The sequence below is a fragment of the Chrysochloris asiatica genome, unplaced genomic scaffold (assembly GCF_000296735.1).
Source record: "Chrysochloris asiatica unplaced genomic scaffold, ChrAsi1.0 scaffold00036, whole genome shotgun sequence".
NCBI classification, from domain to species: Eukaryota; Metazoa; Chordata; class Mammalia; order Afrosoricida; family Chrysochloridae; genus Chrysochloris; species Chrysochloris asiatica.
The window spans coordinates 1,530,085-1,554,469 of NW_006408554.1; the positions used below are offsets into that span (position 1 = coordinate 1,530,085).

The window sequence follows — 24,385 nt, forward strand, 5'->3', positions numbered from 1 at the left end:
CGCCCGAAAGAGAGGTTGCAGCTCGGGGGCTGGGAGCGCGGGGCAGGCGCGCCACGGGGATGGGCCTCGGCGCCCAGGGAGGGGACGAGGGGCGGGCCCGGGGCGGTGCCCGGCTCACGTGGGCGGGCGGGAGCAGCTGAAGGTCCGCTCCGGAGCCTGGGCTGTCCTCTCGCGCGCAGCGCTGGCCGGGGCGGCGGCGGCGGCGGCGAAGGAGGAGGAAGAGGAGAAAGAAGGCGGTGGCGGCGGTGAAAGAGGAGGGGAGGACGGGGGCGGCGTCGGACTGGAGCCGAGCAGCGGCGCGAGCTGCCCGGGGCTCTGTCTTGAGCTCGCCTGCCAGGCCCCCACCCCCAACCTACACCCTGCCGTGCCCAGCTCTGCCCGTGTCCGTGCCCCTGCGGGGAGCGCGCCGGGGCTGCCCCCCGAATGACGGGCGGAAGGTTCGACTTCGACGATGGCGGCACCTACTGCGGCGGCTGGGAAGAGGGCAAGGCGCACGGGCATGGCATCTGCACGGGGCCCAAGGGCCAGGGAGAGTACTCGGGCTCCTGGTCGCATGGCTTCGAGGTGGTCGGCGGCTACACCTGGCCCAGCGGCAACACCTACCAGGGATACTGGGCACAGGGCAAACGGCACGGGCTGGGGGTGGAGACGAAGGGCAAGTGGATGTACCGGGGGGAGTGGTCACATGGTTTCAAGGGGCGCTATGGGGTCCGGCAGAGCCTGTGCACCCCCGCTCGCTACGAGGGTACCTGGAGTAACGGGCTGCAAGACGGGTACGGCGTGGAGACCTACGGGGATGGAGGTGAGCGGCGTCGCTGGCGGCTCGGCTGCTCTTCGAGGTGGTGTGGAGGGCTTTGCCCAGGCTACGGGGAAACGGGGAGGACTTGAGGCGCACGTGTCCGGAAACCCGCCAAAACACCTGGAAGCCTCCCATCCACCTTCCACGCTCTCCCTCCTGAGAGGGTGCGCTGGAATGGCCCTGTTGCGGAGGGTTCGGTCTGACCCGACTCTTGGAGTAGGTGGTGTGTCCATACCCAGGGGAGAGAGGCGTGAATGTACCTGACCAGTGCCAGCGTTGCACTGCCATCGGGAGGGCTGAGCTGGAGAGAGGGCGCTGTCACTTGAGCCCTTCACTTTACGTCCCCAATCCCTCCCTCGCCAGGCCGGGTTTGAAATCGCCACTCCTGTGGAGTTAGAGTGAACGCTGTGGGGTTGGCGGTCCGTGCTGACCGCTCCCCGGATTGGTTTCATGTGGAGTCGTATTTCGATTCTGGCCCTCTAGTAGCCTAAAGATAGAAGCCAGAACCCTATAACTAGTGTGTTGGGGAATTGGACCTTATTTGGGGTGCATTTGGAAGCATCCTACTTATGGAAGAGGAGAGAGCAGCCACCTGATGCATCTCGAGTTCAGAGGTTGTGGGTTTTTCCCCCTAGTTTTCATTTGATTTTTTAAAGCACTGTGTTCGGTTATGAGAATAGTATTTGGTGACTTGGATGTCTTTGGACAAACTACTAGAAAATGTTTCATAAATGAACTATGAAATCTACGCTTTAAAAATTATATATTTTATTTTTGAAACGTATGTTCCTCTATCCCGAGCTAGGTACGTTAGCAGTGACAACACTGCTGAGAAAGGCAGCAGCAGTGAAACTGATTTATATGAAAGTGTATGAGCTCAACTGTGTGCCTGGCTGTGAACAAAATCCACCTTATTTTAATACTTAATAGTACTTGCCATAGACATTGTGTAGATAAAAAGAGAAGTTCTTTATTTTTTCAATTAGGGAAAGTGTACATTGTTGAAACAGGTGTCAAAACCTGATGGATTTCCTTATATAATAAGCTGAGAAAGATGAATGACTTATACTTTGGCAAAATAAATTTCCCAATAATAAATACAATTATATTTAATTGAAAAAGGTTTTAGGAAGCAATATCACCTTTTGGAATTAAGCTGCTCACAGTTAGAGGATATTAAAGGGATCCAATTAAAAGTTTCTCCAGCCCACTACAATCTCTGTTATGCTATTGCTTATATAAAAGCTTATACAATTTGTACACTTCACTTACTCAGAACACTTGGGCAGTGTTTCAAATGCAAAAGAACAGAATAGTAGGATTTGCTTAAAAGAACATCTTTCAATCCTACAGTATAAATAAAGGATATGGTTTTCTGATGGATTAAAAAAAAACTTTCTTGAATACTTTCATATGGGGTGTATGAGTCTTGAGTTTCACAGTAGTTAATTGGGGCTCTTAAATGCTCTGAATGGGCATTGAGTGCCTTGGTTGACAGCTCTACCAATACATTAGTTTGTAATTGGACTTTATTGGAGGCCTCGGCTCTACTATTTAAATCCCATGCTCAAAGTGGAATGCAAACTATTTTTTTTTTTAATGTGTGCATTTTATAACCTTCTAAGAAGACTGTGAATAGTTCTCTCACTTTGATTTGGGAAGTTTCAATATAAAATGTTTTCTTTTAAAGTTCCAATGCATTAAACAACCTCTTGGCTTTATAGTAACCAAAATATATGAAGTGTAGTAAAGGTAATTTATGTGTTGTAGAAGCCTAAATCATTGTGCAACATGGCTTTATGGGTAAATAATCTGCCTTCTGTTTTAAGATTAGTCAAATGAAAAAACAAACACAAAATGAAAAAAATTTGGTATCACCAGAATACTATGGTTTCTTTTCTATTATCATCTAATATGCTGCAATTCGGAAGACAGAAACTTTAAAAATTCTTTTTGAAAGTCTACTCAGTACTAGTCAATGTTCTGCTTTCTTTCTGGTGTCCCTTTATTTTATTGTTGTTGTTAAGTGCCATCGAGTTGGTTCCGACCTATAGCAACCCTTTATATGGTTTCCAAGGAGCAGCTCATGAACTTGAACCCGATTGCTTAAACTTAGCTTTGCCTGTCATGGCAAATGGAGGTCCTCATGGAAGCATATTACTACAACTGGTTTCATAGAAATGTTTTGGTCAAAATAGGAAATATCTCTTTCCCTATGAAGATTTAGCTTGGTTTTGCCTGCACACTCCCCACCACCACATGCATGTGTACGTGCACCTGCTATTGGATTTAGAGAAAATCGGATTCCATGTATTTTGTGGTGACATTAGAGAGGAGGAAGGAAGTAGTTTACATGTAAGAAGTATCACTTAACTTTTTTTTTTTTTAGTAGTGATTTGGTGTAAAGTGTTGAAATAGAAACCTGAATATTAAGAATAAATCAAAACCATACTATGAAATCCAAATGTTGGTATCCAGCATTTTGGGGCAGATTCTGATCTGTTGTACTTTACTTTTCCATTTGTCATAAAACTCTTGAAAATAATTAAGACATGTTGACTTCTTAACTATATACATATTTGTGCATACCCATTCAAACGTAAGTTTAGCATATTGTTGTTAAGTGCCATCAAGTCCGTTCCAACTTAAGTGACTCTGTATAGGGTCTCCAAGCAGCAGCTGGTGGGTTTGAACCACTGACCTTGTGGTTCACAGTCCAGCTTGTATTCTACAACACCACACCAGGAGTCCAAGTTTAGCACAGTACATTCTAAACTTGACTGAACTCCTTCTGTATTGGATGCCTGCCACCTGAGGATTGTATAGTTAAAGTGACTAGGTCTAGAAAATCACCAGAGGAAAATCATGGAACATAATTTAAAGCAAAAAATTTTATACTTGTAGAATATACATCTATACTTAAAGAATCACAAGGAACTCTTTAGAACTTTATTTGAGCAACAGAAAGAAGTTGGAACCCACCTGCTTCATAAAGAAACAGAGAAGCCCTTTTTTCCAACTTCATTGACTAAAGCAAACCCCTTTTAAATTTCAGAAGAACTGCTAGCAATTTGGCTGCAAATAAGTTTCTAGCAATTACATGGAAGAATTTTACCATATACTGCACTTTAACAGAATAGCATGGGAATATGGCCAAAGCCTTTGTCTTCCTCCCCCCCCCCTTTATATATTTGGCAGTTTAAGCAAAGACTTAAACCCTTTAAATTATTATTACTGTTACCTTTTACTTCTTAAATTTCCAAGCAATGCTTCTATGAAAACTCTAGACACTCATCTTATTTTTAAAGATAACCATTTAAGGGAAAAAAAATGTTAATTTTCCCTTGGTATTAAATATTGACCAAGATTAGATTGTATTTAAAAAGTATATATATATATATGAGCAGACTTCAAAAAGTTCATGGAAAAATTCTATTTTAACTCCATTTTCCCATGATGTTTTTGATTGATATCAAACTGCATCTTTGGAAATTGTTAAGTGCCGTTGAGTCGACTCTGACCCATAGCGACCCTGTACAGGGTTTCCAGGTAACAGCTGGTGAGCTTGAACTGCCAGTCTTGCAGAGCAAACTGACTTTGCAGTCCAGCTCATTAACCCACAGCACTACACCAGTGGTACAACAGACTTATTACATAGAATGGTAAAATCAAAAGAACATGATAACAGTATCACTTTTTTTTTAGACTAAACTATTAAATCTCAAGGAGCTCTGGTAGCATAGTGGTTACGAATCAGGCTGCGAACCTCAGGGTCAGCAGTTCGAAACTACCAGCTGTTCTGCGGGAGAAAGATGAGTCTTTCTGCTCCCGTAAAGATTTACAGCCTCGGAAACCCTGTACAGGGTCACTATGAGTTGGAACCAACTCCACGGCACATAACAACAACAACATTAAATCTGAAGTGATTTAAACGTCCAGTTTCATAATTTTCATTCTAGAATTTAAATTTTATCTATATAGGTAAAGAAAAAAAAATCAAAGTTGAGATTTCCTAATAATTCAATTTCCTGTTGAGGTGGTAGTGTTTGAGGATGGCTAGTATTCAGTAGGAAGCTTCTTAAATTGAAGTGTTCTGTATGACTGTCTTATCCTTTGGGGTTAATGTGTTTGAGAAAGCTATGGCCCATCTACCTTCTAGAAGTTTGCAGATGTCAGGTTAAGATTTTCACTTCTATCCAGAATGTGACCCTCATAGTTACCAGGCTCATTGAGTATTACATTGTCAGCTAAATACATACAGAGTGAGAAGGCAGAAGGCAGTTTTGAAGTTGGTCAAAACCTTTTGCTTTAGAGACATAATGGTTTCATTATTAAATGCAACAAATAGTTATCCCTTGTTAACACTGTTCTATAATCACTGACGTTTTTACTCAGTATTTTAAAAAGTAACTATCCATTGCCACTCAATAAACAACTGAGCCTGGCAATATCCAATGCAAAGTGATGCATCTTTATAATCAGAAACTAAGAGATAAAGACAGACTATAATCGTGAAGTGTTTTCTCTGCCATTGTGGATTGGTAGAAAAATTGTAGAGAAATTATTACATTTGGATTTTTCCATATAACTTTTTTTGATGGATACTATAACTTAAAATTTGGTACTTTCCTTGCACAATTACATTTTCCTTTCGTTAATGAAAAATTCTTAAATGAAAATTTTTAGTTCCCTAATTTTAACATTCATTTCCTCCTAAAATTTTTAAAAGCTGCACCAGGTTGGCTGTTTGTTTTGAAACATATTTGCGCACATATTTAGACTTAACTAAAAACAAATGCGGTAAACTAGAGATTATCATTTTGAAAAGGCACAGTGAGCATTAAAAAAGTGATCTGGTGTCAGCAAAATCAACAGATGCTTCAAATATATCTTTGTGCTGAGATGAGTTCCTTACTGGTAAGAGTGGAAGGTTTCCACAGGCCTTATCTCGGCTTTTCAAAGAGTAAAGAATATAATCTATTTAGCTACCATAGCTGCTTTACTGGAAACATATCATTAAGCACACAGAATCTATAAATATCAGTACCCACAGACCCAGGCCACATAAGCCCAGAGTCTCAAAATTTTGTGTTGTGTAGTAATCACTGCCCTCAAGGTATGTTCACTCTATAAAATGATTCATAATTCATTGTCAGAGGCTAGAGAATAGGAAAACCCTTGAAGAGAATCACAAGGAGAAAAAAGATATTTGACAAGTAATAAGGGACAAATCTAGCTGCCCATTTTTTCCCCTTGTAATGATTCAGTATATTCAGTATATATAGTATTTGACAAGGATCTCTGGTGATGCTGTAGGATAAGCACTGGACTGTTAATCATGAAGTCAGTGCTTCTCTGTGGGAGAAAGATGATGCTTTCTGCTCCTATAAAGATGCATAGCTTCAGAATCATTATACATCTTAGCTACCAGTTGTAATTGACTTGATGACAGTGGATTTGATGGGTTTGATTGTACTTGGCAAACTACTTTTAGCTCAAAAAAGTTTGATCCAACCTCAACTGTCAATTCTGAATATTAACTTATTTTCCTACTCTCAGAAAAGGTAGTGAAGAGAATAGAAAGAAAATGTAAAGCACATGTTTCAAGCACCAGGTCACTAATAATATATGCTAATGCATTTGTGTTTATTGGAATGCTGGTCAAGGACCTCAAAGTCATATTTAGGGTTTTCCAACTGAACTAGTAAAATTAGAATAAAGTTCACAAATAGAACTAATTTATTCTGTTGCACTACCTTCCAAAGAGGAATTCTTGATGTGTTAATTTTAGGGGGGAAGAGGGGAGTGGTTTTCTAATGATCACTTTATATCAGAAAGTAGTAGTTTTCATCTGAAACACTTGCAAACTTTTTAAAATGAAAAGCAAAAGTTGCTAGGCTATTGGAAAATCCTCTACAATTACATTAAAGCCAAAGATGCAAAATTGCAGGAAGGGATTCGCAAGTGAATGCAAAATATTCCTTAGGATTGACTTGGAAATCTGTCGGATTTGACCGTGGGCCTGCACGTTCTCCCGGTGGGCATCATGCGTCCCCAGTGCTTGTAGAAGATTGCACCACCTTTCTACTCCCACTCACGTTGTGCTTTTTTGCGGTCTTTCGAAGGTACCTACCAGGGCCAGTGGGCCGGCGGCATGAGGCATGGGTACGGTGTACGCCAGAGCGTGCCCTATGGCATGGCCACGGTGATCCGCTCGCCGCTGCGCACCTCGCTGGCGTCCCTGCGCAGTGAGCAGAGCAATGGCAGCGTGCTCCACGATGCCGCGGCCGCAGCAGACAGTCCAGCGGGTACCCGCGGTGGCTTCGTGCTCAATTTCCACGCAGATGCCGAGCTCTCGGCCGGGAAGAAGAAGGGCGGTCTATTCAGAAGAGGTTCCCTTCTTGGAAGCATGAAACTCCGCAAATCGGAATCCAAATCTTCCATCTCCAGCAAGCGCAGCTCGGTCCGCAGCGATGCGGCCATGAGCAGAATCAGTTCCAGCGATGCCAACTCCACAATAAGTTTCGGTGACGTCGATTGTGATTTTTGCCCGGTGGAAGACCACGTTGATGCCACCACCACGGAAACCTACATGGGTGAGTGGAAGAACGACAAGCGCAATGGCTTCGGCATCAGCGAACGCTCCAATGGCATGAAGTATGAAGGTGAATGGGCAAATAACAAGAGGCATGGGTATGGCTGTACCGTGTTCCCTGATGGCACTAAAGAAGAGGGAAAATACAAAAATAATATTCTGGTCCGTGGAATAAGGAAGCAGCTCATACCAATAAGAAATACAAAAACTAGGGAGAAGGTGGACAGAGCAATCGAAGGTGCGCAAAGGGCAGCCGCCATGGCAAGAACTAAAGTGGAAATAGCAAATTCAAGGTATGTAAATACTGGGCCAATAGTTTTGTTGGGTGGGTCAATCATGTGGGCTAACAGATAATGTTTGTCAGTCTGCTGGCAATACCACCAAAGAGGTTTTCAACAGCCCAAGATCAATGTTTGAAAATGATTAAGCCCAATAGAATGAGAATATCTGCAATGGACCCACTGTTCTGAAATTTATTTTCCATCAAAAATGTTGAAGGCACCTTTTGGCTCTCCTGTTACTCCCCTAGCATTAAATCACATGATGGAATTCAGCCAGACTCTTCATCTTCGTGAATCTTTTATTTTTTTAAGAATCCAACACTTCCCCAGAGAGCACTGTCCCATGAAAACATACCCAGTTTAAATGGGTACCCTTATTCTAATGTTTAAGTTGAACTGTGTACAACTCCCCTTAAAAGCTTACTAAAATGCATAGAATTCAGATTCTTTTTGTTGATGCTTTAGTAGATGAGATGGATTTTGAGAAGGCCATCAAGATCTAAATGTGGCAAAAATGTAAAGTTACATGACAAAATCTGCATGCGTTTAAAATAGCAGAATTCGTCTACATGGGAATGGTGTGGTGGGGTATGGGGAGGGACTGAGCCACCTAAGAACTGATGCGGTTTATGCAGAAAAGATTAGATCACTTGTATATTAAAAGGAAAGGGATGGGGGTGCGGGTAGCCTGACATGGACAGATGGAACTGTGAATATGCCAAGTTTGGGAGAAAGTAGAGCAGTAGGGAAGGGCTGAAGTAAGTAGGAGGAGAATGGGAGTGAATAATAGATGGAGAATGGGATGTATGTAGGCTCAAGGAAAATTTGCTTGAATTTTTACCATTAATAATGGAGTGCAAGGAAAACAAGAAAGGGATGGAGGCATCTTGGAAATGGAATTTTATTAGGAATGCATGTCATTTGTTACACACACACACACACACACACAAAACGGGTTTCTAAATGGACCTTTTTATTTTTAGGCTTATTTAAGTGGGTTCTGAGTGACCACAGGTTTGTGTGACCTGAGGCATAAATTTAGCACAGAATATTAAAAAATCCTTTTCTTGCTTCAGTATTAATACTCTTCTATAGACGTAAATGTCTTTTTGAAACCATACGCACAAAAAGTTAATGTCTTCAAGTTTTTACTCTTAGCATTAAGTTAATGAACACATTTTTTGTTTGGTTGAGCCATATGAAGTTTGTAATCCTTTTAAACTTTTTGATGTGCAGAAAAACGGTGACTTCGTATGGTTTAACTTAATGATTCCAGATTCCTGAAGTTTCTTTTCTGATTGTTCAAAGGCCCATATTATGAGATGATTAACTTCAAGGTATCCAAAGCACTAGTTGGAAATGGAGGGAGTCATATATTCTATGATGTGTGTAGGGTAAAAACTCATTGCGAGGGAGTTGATTCTGATTCATAGTGATCCTTTAAGACAGACTAGAATTGCCTCATAGATGGTAAACTTTTCACTAAAGCCAACTGCCATATCTTATTCCCATGGAGTGACTTCCGTGGGTTCAAACCACCACCAACCTTTTAGTTAGCAGTTGAATACTTCACCAACTGTGCTACTTGCTATGGATAGAGTACATTAAAAGTCTTTATTGTGTTTTCCATTTTTATTTAAAATTAATTTTATTGTCAAGTTAATATTTCCTGTTATTCAGCACAAACTTTCATAACGAATCTCTCCTGTCTTTTCTGCTGAACATCTTTTGTTTTAGATCATAATATTTTCTGATCACCAAACATTGACTCTACTTGCTTTTCACTTTGCTTATAGATAGGATACTGGGTACATATAATCTTGCTGGATTCCCTAGCCCTCTGCTTACTTTTAGAGGTGGTGATTTAACCTTTTGTTATGCGCTAGCATCCTGTGTTAAGTGCACTTCAGGATTCTAACCTTTTATTTCACTTTACATCCTAGTGATATGATAGAGGCAGTTCAGCCCTTGGCAGATAGAAAATAAACCTGCGAAGTACACTAGTCAATGACTTTCATATGCTTGTTGTAATTACTAACTTTTATGATTAGTTGAAAGTGACGAAATCTGCCTGACAGACCAGGAGGACCTGTGATGCAGACTTTCTTTGCTGACACAAGCATCATAAAACTCTTGACCTAGTCCTAGCCACATTTCTCTCCCTTGAAGCCTTTTTGAAGTCGATGGAGCATTGTCATATATATAATTGATTATCAGGAAATCTTTGGCATAAGACTTCACACTTTTTAGCCCGTTAACTACTTACAAAGATTGCGCTATTTAAAAACATTCAATACCTTTTTTTAAATAAAAGAAACCTTTTTATTGTGAATTGGATGAAGGTTTAAAGAGCACTTCAACAATTCATTCACATTTTGATTCATCTTATTCATTGCAGTCTCCACAATGAAACATCAATTGACCTCTTATATTTTATTTTCACTGTTTTAGTCCCATTTCCAGATTCCTTGCTTTAATGAATGCTTCCGAGGTAGTGTTTTGTGGCTTGTTTTTGGAGAGTGTAGCTGAGTTTAGCGTTCTGCAGCCTTAAACAAATGAAACAACAACAACAAAAATTCCTTTTTTAAGAAAATAAAAAAGCTTTTATTAATTTTTCAGAGATTGCTGCTTAGGGGAAAAAGTTTTAACTATACTGTTGTCCTAAATTATGATCCTGTATAACCCCTGAATATATATGCTCAGTTCTTCCCTCTAGCAGTTAATATGTTTTAGCTTTTAAAAATATCAAAAGCTTAAGAACATAAGGTTATACTCTCCCTCTCTCCCAGTCATGGCGAATAAAAGCTGGAAACTACGCAACTCCTGGCAGCTGCTGCTGTTGAAATCCCTAGTTCACCTTAACAGAAAAAAAGGAGATAATGGTCCATTAACAATTACTAACCATTTCAGTTTGACAGTCTACACAAACAGTGTTAATCATTATTCTATGTTGGTTCCTTTTTTTATGCTTTAGAGATTTTTGTGTGTGATGAGTGCCTAGGGAAATGAGTCTGCCTTTGTACCCTTACCCTACTTTATGTTACATTGGTTGTGAAGGAAAATAATTGTATCCTTCAATAATGTCTCTTCTGGGAAATCCAGGAGACATGCAATCAATCAGCTTTGATCTAAAGAGTCTGAAAAATATGGTAGCTCCATGGACCATTCCTTTGCTTCTCTGAAGAAACAAGGAGGCATAGTTCTGAAAGTATAAGTCCCTCTTTAATCCTTAGAGAATAAGGAACAGAGAGAACAGTAAATAGTAGATATAACATGATAGATGTAGAATAGCTGGTAGATACAGGTAATTACGTAGATCAGCACTAAAAAAATGCAGACTGTAGGGATGTTAATTTGCTAAACCCTAAAACTTTTCTGTAGGTTTCTGTGCTGATTACCAAAGTACTATATTTATAAAACTTGACAAAATGTTTTCTTCCTCTCTTTTGTCTTGGTTCTGAGGGTGAAAATCATCACCTTGAATTGAGAAAGGGTCTAACCTTGTTTTTAAAAAAATGTTTGAGAAGAGAACTACTATGAACATTTCAAGAGCTTAAGCGTACAGTTTACTGTGTCTGCTCTGTGCCATGATATAATCCCAATGGCACTGTTTTTTAGATGAAGAAGATGTTGGGACCCGGGAGAGCTGAGCCTATATACAATGCCAGCACCCATGGGGGTCTTTAGTTGGTAAATCAGACACTCTTGAGTCACTGGAGTGTTGTTTATTAGTACATTATAGCTAGAATATGGTCCCCAATATGCTGAATTTACTTCTCAGAAAATACATCAGGCAGAATCTGTTTGAATAGAGATGACTAAAAGCCATGTGGGAGAGTATGAGAGCATGTCAGGTCTAAGTCCCCCTCTTGTAGAGGCCTAGGACCACTCCAATCCCCTGACCTTTCAATTACATTTGTTATGTGGCCAATTTTTACTCCATGAGCTCTTGCCTCCAGTAGTTCTTTCAGGCATCTATTGAACGTCTTCACTTCATTCAAATACAACTTCATTTGTTTTTCTTACTTGGTCAACTTTTATCCCATCTCCTTTTATCTCCAGTATTGTTGTTAGGTGCTGTCCACTCGGTTCTGACTCATAGTGACCCCATATAGGTTTTCGGGGCTGTAAGTCTTTATGGGAGCCGAAAACCTCATCTTTCTCCTGTGGAGAGGCTAGTGGGTTTGAACTGCAACCTCGTGGTTATCTGTCCAGTGGTTATCCTATCCCACCAGCCTTCTTATATCCAATAATGTTTTTAATTAAAGATCTTAAAAAACTTTTTATTGTGAATTGGGTAGATTTACTGAGCTAGAAGTATTCAAAGACTTTAACTGTTTGTGAGAAAAATATTTTAAAGGTTTTCAGGTAAAACCTTTGGTTGAGAAAGCAAGTACAAATTACCCTTAGAGAACCACACTTTAGTGGAAATGAACATGTCATTTACAAGGGGTATGAATAAAAGAGCTTTGCATGGTCTGAGCCATTGAAGTAATTATTATCATCCAAGATGATCGAAAATACATAGTAAAAGGAATGGGAGAAAGCTGTCCTTAAGTGGTTGAGAATCACCAGTGTTTAGTGACAAACTTCATTGCTTCATAGGATTGCTGTTGAATCAGTTCCGACTCATAGCATCCTTGTATAGGGCTTCTGAAGAGTGGCTGGTAGGTTTGAACTGCCATCCTTTTGGTTAGCAATCCAGTGCTTATCCTACAGTGCTACACCAGGACTTGTACAGAGTTGTTGTTGTTAAATGCCATTGAGTCGGTTCTAACCCTTAGTGACTCTGTATAGGGTTTCCAAGGAGTGACTGGTGGGTTTGAACTTGACAAGCTTTTGGCTAGCAGTTTATCCTGCAGCACTACAGCAGGACTCTTGTTTCAGATTAAGAAGAAAGAAAAGAAAGTGGGATGCACGAGAGTTAGTAGTAACTAATGATTAATATACTCAGCTGCTAACTGAAGGGTTGGGAGTTTGAGTCCATTCAGAGATGGCTCAGAAGAAAAGCCTGGAGGTCTGCTTCCAGAAAACTCAGCCATTGAAAACCCTGTGGAACACGGTTCCACTCTGACACACATTGGGTATTACCATGAGTTAAGCGTGACTCATCAGCACCTGGTTATATTCCATTCTGCAAACTCCTGTTGCTTTTGTGGCCAGCCTCCTTGAATCTAGGAGGCTGGGCAGCTCTCAATGTTACTGCAAAGTGTCAGTGATGGGGTCAGACTTTCCCTTTCTATTAGTAGTACATTTCAGGTGGTAACAGCAGCACCTAGACAGGTGATGCCAGGAGAGATCTTCTTTTGTCCCTGCTACAGCCTGTCTCTGTGGTGGTCATCACAGCTATTGGGAAATGGAAGCAGCTAGACAGAATGTGGAGGAACTTGTAGGCAAGTGACCTGTGTGCTTAGAGGTGCATGCTGCATCTCTCTTCCGAATTAGAGGTGGGGCTTAATTGTTCCCCAGATTTAAGACTTAGGTATAAAGGTGACACACACTTTTCCTGTAGGATTTTTAGAAAAGTACGCTTGAAAAGGAGTCCTGGTGTGGTGCAGTGGGTTAATGAGCTGGACTGCAAAGTTGGTTTGAACCACAAGGTAGGCGGTTCAAGCTTATCAGCCGCTCCTTGGAAACCCTATACAGGTTTGGTATGGATCAGAACTGACTTGACGACACTTAACAACACTTAAAAAAAGCAGCCCTGATGGCTCTGTTGGTTAGACTTTGGGCTGCTAACCACAAAGTCAGCGATTTAAACCCACCAGCCACTCCATGGGAAAACGATGACACTGATCCTATAAAGATCTAAAGTCTTAGAAATCCTATTAGGGTCACTTTGAGTCAGAACTGACTTGATGACATTGGGTTTAGTTTTCTTTTTACTCTTAAAATCATATATATATGTATGTTTTAAAGACTAACTGTGAGAAAAATTTTTTAAAGATTTTTGCCATTTATATCCTATTTGGTCTCAAGTTAAAGGTCAATTATGTATATATACATACATAATTGACCTTTAACTTGAGACCAAATAGGATACAAATTACTGTTTTTATTATAAAAAAAAAATCAAACATTAAGAATAATATGGAGAGTAGCATGCTAAAGCTCCCATGTACCTACACCAGTTTAACCAATTAGCAACTTGTAGATAACTTGTCTTTTCTTGTATTCCCCTTACCACTCCTTATATTATTTTGAGGGAGATTCTCAAGATACTGAAAATCTAAATAACAAAAAATTGCTTCTTGTAGAAAGCTCTTAATCAACTTCTGACAAGTCCCTATAATAAAGCATGTTGTAATTTTAAATAATAAAGTTACAAAATACAAGGTGGCTTCAAAAAGTTCGTTGAAAAATTCCATTATCTTTTCATTCCATTTTTCCACGACCTTTATGAAGGCCCCTTGTATACATTTCCATCCTTTCTGCTTTTCGTAGAAAGCAGAAAGGTTTTCCTATTCCTGGCCTCTCCTTCCTGGATTAATCCAACAGCCTCTCAACTGGCCTTGCTACTCCTATTCCTAACTCCTCACAATCAAGTCTCCACACAGAAGCCAGTCATCTTTTAAAATGTGAATTGAATCAGCACACTTCCATGGCACTTAGAATTTATGCTGTCTTCATACTCGTTTTATGCGACTCTCTGTTCCCCTCACTCAAAATGCTCTGTCCACAGCAGTGGGTATTTGCGTATTTAGTACCCTCTGCCTGGTGCCCTTCTCCCCCCACCTGGCTACCCCTCAGCTCACTAGGTCCCCAGGCTTAAGTGTTAAGGTGTGACTTCTTCATGGAAATCCAAACCCATTTCCCTCAAGTCAATTCCAACTCAGCGACACCCCACACGCCCCAACTATACTTGCATTTCCTTCAGTTTAAATTCATTGACTCCATTAGTCTAAATGTAATTGTATCTCACTTGATTTGTTTAATATCTCTTTTTCCAACTAGATTAGGGTAGACAGATTCTGAAGGCAACTTTGTTCACCTTTGTATATCCTGTGGCAAACTTAGATCAGGACATAGAGTAAATGCTTTAGTAAATATTTGAGAATAAGTGTATTATAGTCTCACTACTTAGGACACGGACATTGCCAGACCTTCCAATTCAGTTTTGCTGAGCATTTATAAACCACAGCTTTAAGGTAGTAAATTTAGCTGTACAAACTCATCACGCTCTAATTTGTCAAGCAAGTGCAAAAAATGCAAGTCTGCTAAAAGTGCCATTTTCCTTAAATCAATATCGCTTTTATCAGGTTAATCCAAACCACTGCCTGTTTTTCATTTTGAACTGGTCTAGTAATGCAGAAGTGATGCTCTTATACACATGGAAGCTACAGGCAGTCAATTTATACCCTTACTTTAGGATAAGCACTGAATTGCTAACCTCAAGGTCAGCAGTTCAAACCCACCGGCCGCTCCTTGGAAACCCTATACAGGGTTTCTATGATTCAGAACTGACTCAATGACACTTAACAACAACTGTTAATAACATTGGTGAATCTCAGATGTTCAACATCAAGAAGTATGTGACAAGTTTGCTAAATGTTCAACTGTCCTTATTTCCTTTTGAAAATTATTCATGTCCTTCCTTTGGTCATTTTGTTTAAGCTCAGATAATATGATTGTTGTTGTTGTTAAGTGCTGTCGAGTCAGTTCTGACTCAGTGACCCTATATACAGTTCCCCAGCAGATTAGCTGACTATGATTGGTACAACAGTTCCTCACAGTATTATTTTCCTCAATTCATAATTTCTCTTATTAGTAATTAAAACTTAGTCCCAAGTCATAATCATTATGGATCCAAATCAAACATTTGTTGTTAAATGCCATCAAGCCGCTTTTGACTTATAGCGACCCTGTATATTGTTTCCAAAGAGCAGCTAGTAGGTTTGAACTGCTGACCTTGTGGTTCACGGTCCAGTGCTGATCCATAGTGCCACACGCTAATACTAATTGCAGCAAGAAGGCTCAATTCTGCCAAGTTACCAGGAAAAGCTAGTAATTGGAAATTTTTCTGGTCTGTCCAACAAAATGATTCCTTTTCTTTTCTGCAAATCAGAATTATAGCTTATAATCTCTTTGTTTCTTTTCTGTAATGTTAGTGGTCATAATCTTTCAAAAACAATTCAAGATGAACCTTTCCATGAGGAGTTGTTCTGTTTCTTCTACCTGGGCTCTGGCTATTTTTAAATTACTAGCGTAAGTGGCTTTTGCAGGAAAATGAAATCCTTCTTACCCTTTGCAAGTCATGTTAGTGAAGAAGCTCTTAAAACTAAGTAGAGATGTTTAGGAGAAAAAAGTCACCAGAAATGTGTGGATTTACATCCATTAGGCATCTTGTGTTCTTTTTTTCTTATCTGTGTCTTTGCTGCCTGACACCGTGTCCATCTTTTGTAACCAGTGCTTCTATAAACAAATTTCAGAGGCTTACTTAAAATACTAAGGAGCTCTTGTAGTGTAGAGGTTACAAATTGGGCTGCGAACTGCACGGTCGGCAGTTCAAAACTACCAGCTGTTCCGTGGGAGAAAGATGAGGCTTTCTGCTTCCATAAATATTTACAGACTCGGAAACCCTGTACGGGGTCGCTGAGTCGGAACTGACTCCACGGCACACAGCCACCACCACTTAGAATACTCAGGTTCTGAGGGTCAGAAACATTACTATAACAGTTCAAACCCACCAGTCACTCCTCAGAAATCTCAGAGTGGGTCATGAGTTGGAATCAACTATGCAGCACTTAACAAATCACAATAACTGCTTTACCGTGGGTTAGGTGTTAAGCTATTAACTGGAAGGTCGGTAGTTCAAACCCACCAGCCACTCTTCGGGAGAAAGATGAGTGTCTGCCCCCATAAAGATGTACAGTCTCCTTAACCTCATGTAGGGTTGCTGTGAATCAGAATTGATTCAATGGCAGTGGGTTTGGTTTGGGGTTAATAATTTGCTTCATCTATCACAGCAAGATTATTCTGAGGTTTAAATGAGAGAGTGGTGTTAAGGTGTAAATCACTGTCTATAGGTAAAGCCCAATAGCTGTCAAGTCAATTCCAACCCACTGTGATCCTATAGGACAGATTAGAGCTACCCCATAATGTTTCCAAGATTTCCATAATCTTTATGCAAGCAGTCTACTACATTTTCTCCTGCATAGATGCTGGGTTTAAACTGCCAGCGTTTCAGTTAACAGCCAATTGCTTAACTGCTGCATCACCATGGCCCCTTATATGGGAATTTTATAAAGTTCTGTCATCTTTTAAATGCTTTTTTTTTTTTTATGAGCTTTTTGAAGCCCCCTCAAATATAACTAAGGAGCCCTCCAGTATGTAGTGGGTTGCAAGTTGGGCTGCCAAAATGCAAGGCTAGCAGTTCGAATCTTCCAGCTGCTCTGCAGGAAAAAGCTGAGGCGTTCTGCTCTTGTAAATATTTACAGCACTGGAAACTGAGTCAGAACCGACTCATCAGCACACAATCACCACCACCATATATACAGCCATGTGACTGGAAACTGTTTCAGTCCTACATGTATGGTTTTCAGAAGGGAAAGTTGATAGTAGAGAAGCTAGGCTGGGAGAAAGGTGAAGGTAGAGTACAAAAGGAAAAGGGAAGGGAAGGAATGCTTGGGAAGCAGAAATAGAGATGATGAAAAAGAAAGGAGTTAAATCAACCAGACCTGGCCTCCTATATGAAGACATCAGTCTATATGAAGATTCACCCCTTCCCAGCCTCACATCTGTGTGAAATCAGTATATATGGTCAACAGGCAATTCGCTTTTTAAAGAATGGAAAGAAAATAAGGGAGGAAATGACTTACATGTAAGTAATTTTTTTTTTAAGTTTACATACAAGTTTTTTTGTTGTTGTTGAAGTTTTTATTGTGAATTATGTGAGTTTACATAGGAGAACACCAGCTTTACATTCATCCTATCATATTTCGTTTCATTGCAATGATTATAATCCCTCCATGCATCATCAAACAACTAAAGGGTATACCCCACAGGCCTGCCCCCCAGCCATCAGCACACAGCCCCTCTCCCCTCCCTGAGTCCAGAATCGCCAGTCACTCTGTCTCTCCATGTCATCATCTCTGCCTCCATTTCTGGTGTCATTGTGTCTCTGGGTAGGGTCCTGCACTCCACTGTTCTCACTTGATGATCCCAGGGACCTGGGCTGCAAAATCAATCACTTCCCTCCATTAAGTTTACATAGAAGCATTTTTATCAAGTTGTGCTGGATTACTCTTGTGAAGACACTATAAAATAAGATTTTTCTTTCATTTTTATGACATGTGTTAGTGTTAAGTCACCAGTTGCTCCTTGGATGCTCTATACAGGGTCTCTATGAGTGAGTAAGAACCGACTTAACAGCACTTAAGAGGAACAACATGTTGGCATAGGTCAACATCATCCTGTATGCATATTCTAAGTTTTGTATTGCACATGAAAATTTAAGTGAATATTTATATAATAAGCACCAGGTCTGTGGTTCGACCCCACCAGCTGCTTCCCCGGAGAAAGATGAGGCTTTCTGTTCCTACAAAGATTTTAAAAGCCTATACAGGGTCACTATGAGTTGGAACTGACTTGACGACACTTAACAACAATAACCATAGAATATCCATTTCCCATGGGCTCTAACTTCTTTGTACCTTCACCTTATCAAGGGGCCCAGGAGCTCTTGCTGGAACTAGCAGTCAGTGAGCATTCTCTGTGTATGTATGCAGAAGGAGCAGCTGTAAACCAGAAGCTGACTTAGGCATCAACTTTGTCCTGTCCCTTCAACAAGAGGTTAAGTGTGGATGCAGTGATCCCTCAGAGGTGTAACCAGGGAGTGCAGAGAGACTCCTCTGTCCACCATCTTGCCTTCATTCTGATTTTGTAGCGCCTCACCATTTAACCGAGTTGTGGTGTGACACTGTCTGATAAGCACTCAACCAGCCACTCTTTGGAAACCCTCATACAGGGTCGCTATGAGTCCGAATTGACAAGATGAAAGTTAATAACAAAAACACCATTTGACATGTCATTACATGTCACCTGGGAGCATATTATTAGGAGAACCTTGGTAAACCATTCTTAGGATATTTTGTTTCTAAAGAGCTTTCGGTAAAAACTCTGCATTCATGCTTATTCAGAAACTCTGAGATATGGAGGCAGGCTTGTTTTAATGATTAACAAGTAAATTTAGCATGTGTTAAATTCATAAGAATTTAATGAAAATTAATCTTGGGCCATAATAAATGGGAGGTTCACACTTACCTAGATTTTTAAATTTTTTTTTTTAAAGGGGAAAGCGCGAACGCAGTCCTTTTAAAAACATACCTTTTTAAAACCTGGGTGTTGTACATATTGCTGTCCACTTCAGTTTAACAGGGAGAGCAAGGAAAAGATGCTCTACATGCTGTGATTAGGTTACAAGATAATGTAAAAATCTCCAGAGGGCTACTAGGTGAAAACTGGCTGAAAAGACCAGCGGGGGAGCTGCTAGAATGAAGATAGTAAGCTGTAAGCTATGTCATGGGGCACCCATTGGCCTTGTTTTTGATGAAGTTTGTTTAAAGAGTATAAACTTCAGCAGATCCCATTTCATTTAGCAATGAAATAAGACAGATTTCTCTTTCAGTAAATATGATGAATTAAAGCAACAGGTTTATTTTTAGTATAGCTTCGTTGGAAATGAAAACCACCTTCTTTGTTTTCTGGAAAGCCCCAAAATATGACGGCATGAAAGGTCCAACCCATAGACTCCCTGCGAATCTCAGCACTGACCCGAATCAACAATGTCTGAGGACAAGTGGCAGAGTCCTGTGTGCAGGCTTGTGTAGCTAGAGACTCCCCAGAGCAGCAGCTGCCAGGCAGCCCAAGCACCCCGCTCACAACTTTCCATTATGGATTAAGCTGACTCTGCCAATCTCACTTTACTCAAGACACCAAACTGGACGCTTGCAAGACTAGTGCCTTGCAAATCTTTGAGATGCTTTTCTTATTATAGATGAAATATGAACATTGTGTTTAGGAGCAGGATCCAACAAATGCCAGCGGTATTTATGTAAGTCATTTAGCTTTGGTACAACACCCTCTTGAGAATAAAACCAAATAAGCTTTTAATAAGTTTATCCTGCTAGTTTAGCTGGTATTTAATTTTTTAAAATAATATCCTGAATTCAAAATAAGCCTCTTTTTCAGAAATTTAATTAATATGCAAGAAATCAAGATTGGTTCCAAAGAAGTACAACTCTTTTGAAATCAAATCTCCTTAGCCACAGGAAATAACATTCAAGCCAGGCATAACATATGAATTCACTTTTTAATGTTTTTTTTAAAATGATAGATTATACCAGAGATTAATAAATAATTGCATTACCTTTTTGTTAATGTTTGAAAACTTTTAAATAAGGTAAAAAAAAAAAAGCTTTTGTAGAATTTTCCTGTTCAAATTGACCAATTCAATCACATTTTTATCTCAATTGCTTGGATTTGAAGACCCTGTCCAATTTTCTGCATTGGTGTGGGAGTCTTTTCTTACTAGTTCCAGATTTCGGAAACACATGTCCAATTAAAGGAGGAATACATGTGTGTGTGTGTGTGTGGTCCATTAGTCTAAACACATTCAGGAAACACCCCACTGAAGTTCCGGGTTGAAGAGCAAGGATAAAGGCTGTATACCTGGTCTCACAATGGTCCTGGTCACTTGTGCCTCCCCTCAACCCTTTCCTGCTTAACCCAGTGAACGCAAGTCAGCTGCACAACACACTGCTGTATTGTTATTATGCCATTGAGTTGATGCCAACTCAGAACAACCCTATATGCCAGAGTAGAACTGCCCCATAGTAGCCTAAAGTCTATGGCAGTTAGATTGCTAGGTCTTTTCTCCCTCGAGTGACTGGTGGGTTCAAACAGCTGAGCACTTAACCATTGTGCCATCAGGGCTTCTCACTGCTAGATTATTTTGTAAGAACCCATATGCCGTGCAAGGTTGATGTCTTTAACCTTTAACCTGTCAGCAATTAAAGTTTAGCATGAATTAGCAAGAAGGACAAAGTTGATAGCCCATTTTATATGGTTTGAGCCTTATCTCAGTGAAATATTAATTTAAGTAATTCTTGTAATATTAATCTCTTGTTAAGATGTAAGTGTAAAATGATGATTAAGACCCAATCATTTCCAACATGGAATCTGATTGGGATGAAACAAAAAAGCACTTATTATATTGGATGATTGGCAGCTTGCTATATAATGTGTTTAGGAAGCATGCCACCCAAAACAAACCAACCAGCCCACTGCCATCTCGTTGGTTCCATCTCATAGGAACCCTAGAAACAGGGTAGAACTACTTCTTAAGGTTTTCAAGAATATAAAACTGTACTGGAGTAGACAGCTTTGTTTTTCTCCCTCAAAGTGACTGGTGGGTTTGAACTGCTGACCTAGTGCTTAGCAGCCCAATGCCTAACCCACAAAAAGGATTTATTCATTGTTTTGAGGCTGGAGGCAGGCATCTGCAGGTAGCATTCAGTATGAGAACCAAAAGATGAGTAGATGTTTTCTAGAAACTGGAGAGGGTTATAAAAGACAAAACCCCACATATATGTGGGATTCAGTAAAATATTTGGTATGGTTGAAACAGAGAGTGCTATGTGAAGGGTGTTGAGAGATGAGGTGGAAAGTAAGCAGGGGCTTGCTGACCCATATCTCCTGGATGGCACAAATGGCAAAACATTGGATTATTAACTGAAAGGCTGGCAGTTCAAACTCACCCAGAGACTCACCGAGAGGCACCTGGGAAGAGGCTTGGGATTTGCTTCTGATGTGGCTCAATTTCAAGGCATCTGGTTTTATTTGCGGTTTGCTGACTTATAAGGGAGAGCTTAAATATTATCTCAAAGACAAGGGAAAGCTGTTGGTAGATCCCAGGCAAAAGAGTGATGTGATCAAATTTAGAAAGATCTGTCTGATTTCTGGTAGCATAGTTGTTACAAATCGGGCTGCGAACCTCACGGTCAGCAGTTCGAAACTGTCAGCTATTCTGTGGGAGAAAGATGAGGCTTTCTGCTCCTGTAAAGATGTATAGCCTCGGAAACCCTGTGCAGGGTTGCTATGAGTCGGAATCGACTCCACGGCACATAACAACAACAATCTGATTTCAAACACTGAAGTTGCAAAGGACTTCATTCTTCTTTAATCAACCATCAACACTCATGGAAGCAGCAGTCAAGAAATCAAATGACGTATTTATTACATTAAGCAAATTCTGCTGCACAAGATCTTTTTAAAGTGTTGAAGAGCAAAGATGTCATCTTGAGGACTAAGGTGCACCTGACCCAAGCCATGGTATTTTCAATAACCTCATATGCATGGAAAAGCTGGACAGTGAATAAGGATGATAGTAGAAGAATTGATGCATTTGAGTTATGGTGTAGGAGGAGAATATTTAAAGTACCATGGGCTTACAAAAGAATAAACAGATCTGGGTTGGAAGAAGTGCAACCAGAGTGCTCCTTGGAGGCCAAGATGGCCAAACTTCGTCTCTCATACTTCGGACATATTGTCAGGAGGGACCAGTCACTGGAGGAGAAGGATATCGTGTTTGGTAAGGTGGAGGATCAGAGAAAAAGAGGAATACCCCCAGCGAGATGGATTGACAAAGTGGCAGCCTCAGTGGGCTCAAGCGTAGCAACAATTGTGAGGTTGGCCCAGGACCGGACAGTGTTTCGTTTTGTTGTGTATAGGGGCATTATGAGTCAGTACAAACTCCATGACATCTAACAACAACACCTCTGATTTCAGGCAGTGTAGGGGTTAAGGGAAGTACAGGGCGATAAATTTGGGAACAGATTAAATAGTACTCTGTTAAGTAAAAATCTAAGTATGGTGGCGGTAGGGATGGAAAGCAGTAAATCTGTGTGAAAGTCTAAAGTAGACTCTGTAGGATGTGATGATTGATTGAATAAGGGGTGAGCCTAGAATGGAAAGAGTCAGGATGATTCTAACTGGGTGGATGGCAGGATGGTTTACTCAGGTAGGGACCAGGGAGGGAAGTATAGTCTTAGGGAGGAAGATGAGTTTGGGATGTTTGACTTATCTAAAAGATAAGAGGTAAAGTAGGTTTGGAACTCCGATTTGTACTATATACATGGAGTTCAGACCTGAACCCTGAGGAGCAAAGATATTTAAAGGACACACAGAGAAAGAAGGAGACCACGTATGTGGTACTAGATACAGTTCTTTTAAAGAGTTGCAAGTGAACCAGTTATAACATTATGTAAGAATCGTAGCTCTATATCAGTGTAGTCAGATAATCAGAATATCTATTCTTGCATTTTTGAAATGATGCTTTCTAAGATTTGTGTCCTAGGCTTACCTAGTGTGCAAGATCTGTTGGACAGTTTCTTTCCTAGACACCATATTGGAACAAAATATTACACTCACCAATTATTATCCTATGAAACATCATTCAGCAAGCATTCATGTAGTGCCAGCTCTGTGTAAACATGGCTCTAGGCCTTGGAAATGCAGAGATGAATAAGAAAGAAAACTTGTCATTTAGAGCACCTACTCTGCCATGGACTGAGAAGGTAGTGGACTGTGGGTTGAAGAGGCACGAAGCCCCACTGGGCCTGGGCAAGCTTGGCATGCTTTGCAGGGACTCTTGTCCAAGCAGCCCTGTCTACTTGCACTCCCCTCACTTTGTCTAGCCCTAATGAGCCTTTTGTGATTGAGCACGAAGTTCATAGCAGGCATGGGCTAAATTAATATAACACAGTGTCTCTGCAGATTAGTCTTTTTCTTCTGACAAGAGGAATGCTATCAACAGAATCTACATAAAGGATAGAAGAATTTTATAGTGATAAAGAGAAGACGACTAGTGGTTTTGTTTAAAACTAAGTTGTTCTATATCTAGAGTCTACAAGTTAGGAGTTTTGGTAGTAGCAGTATTTCATTAGTATTGTTTGGATATAGAGACATTAAAGTGAGTTAGTTTTCAATAAACTTATGTTTTTGACAGTGTTTCCAGATATGGAAGCATTGTCATCAAATTGATTATGATTCATGACAACCTCCTGTGAGTCAGAGGAGAACTATGCTCCATTGTGTCGTGGGTTTTTTTGTGTTTTGTTTTTTTTTTTAATGTTTTATTGTGTACTATGTGATAGTTTACCTGGGAGAACATTATCTTTACATTCATCCTATCATATATCGTTTCATTGCCATGGTTACAGTCCCCTCCATGCATCCTCAACCAACCAAAGGGTATATCCTGCAAGCCAGCCCCCTGGTCATCAGCACATAGCCCCTCTCCCTCTCTAGGTCTAAAGTCCCCAGCCGCGCCATCTCTCCACGTCATCCTCTCTGCCTCCATCTCTGGTGTCACTGCTTCTCTGGGTAGGGTCCTGCTCTGCGCTCTTCTCCCTTGACGGTCCCAGGGACCTCCGCTCCTAGACTGCAAAGCTAATCATTTACCCTCCTTTTGATACACAACATCTACCTTTACATTTCCAACCCTCACAATCACTCCTGACAACAATTATCCACTATTATATCACAAGAGACCCATTCACATTTCATTTCATCAGCTCCACCTAGACAGATTGTATACTACTCAGTGGAGATTCTACCTTCCTCCACATCCTCTGGATCTAGGTTCCCTCTTGAAAGCTTGTAAGCTAGTCACTTCTTGTCGTTGGGGTAGTGGTTGTGTGCCATGGAGTC

General features: G+C 40.5%; 1 protein-coding gene across 1 annotated transcript in view; it reads left to right on the forward strand.

Annotated features, from left to right (window-relative positions):
- Positions 1 to 358: 358 nt before the first annotated feature.
- JPH1 (junctophilin 1) overlaps positions 359 to 24,385 on the forward strand; it is a 122,917-nt gene continuing 98,890 nt past the window's right edge. Inside the window, exons 1-2 of the mRNA XM_006860005.1 lie at positions 359 to 802; positions 6,925 to 7,687. Of these exons, the coding sequence (XP_006860067.1) occupies positions 424 to 802; positions 6,925 to 7,687 (1,142 nt within the window). The 5' untranslated portion in view covers positions 359 to 423. The remainder of the gene's footprint in view (positions 803 to 6,924; positions 7,688 to 24,385) is intronic.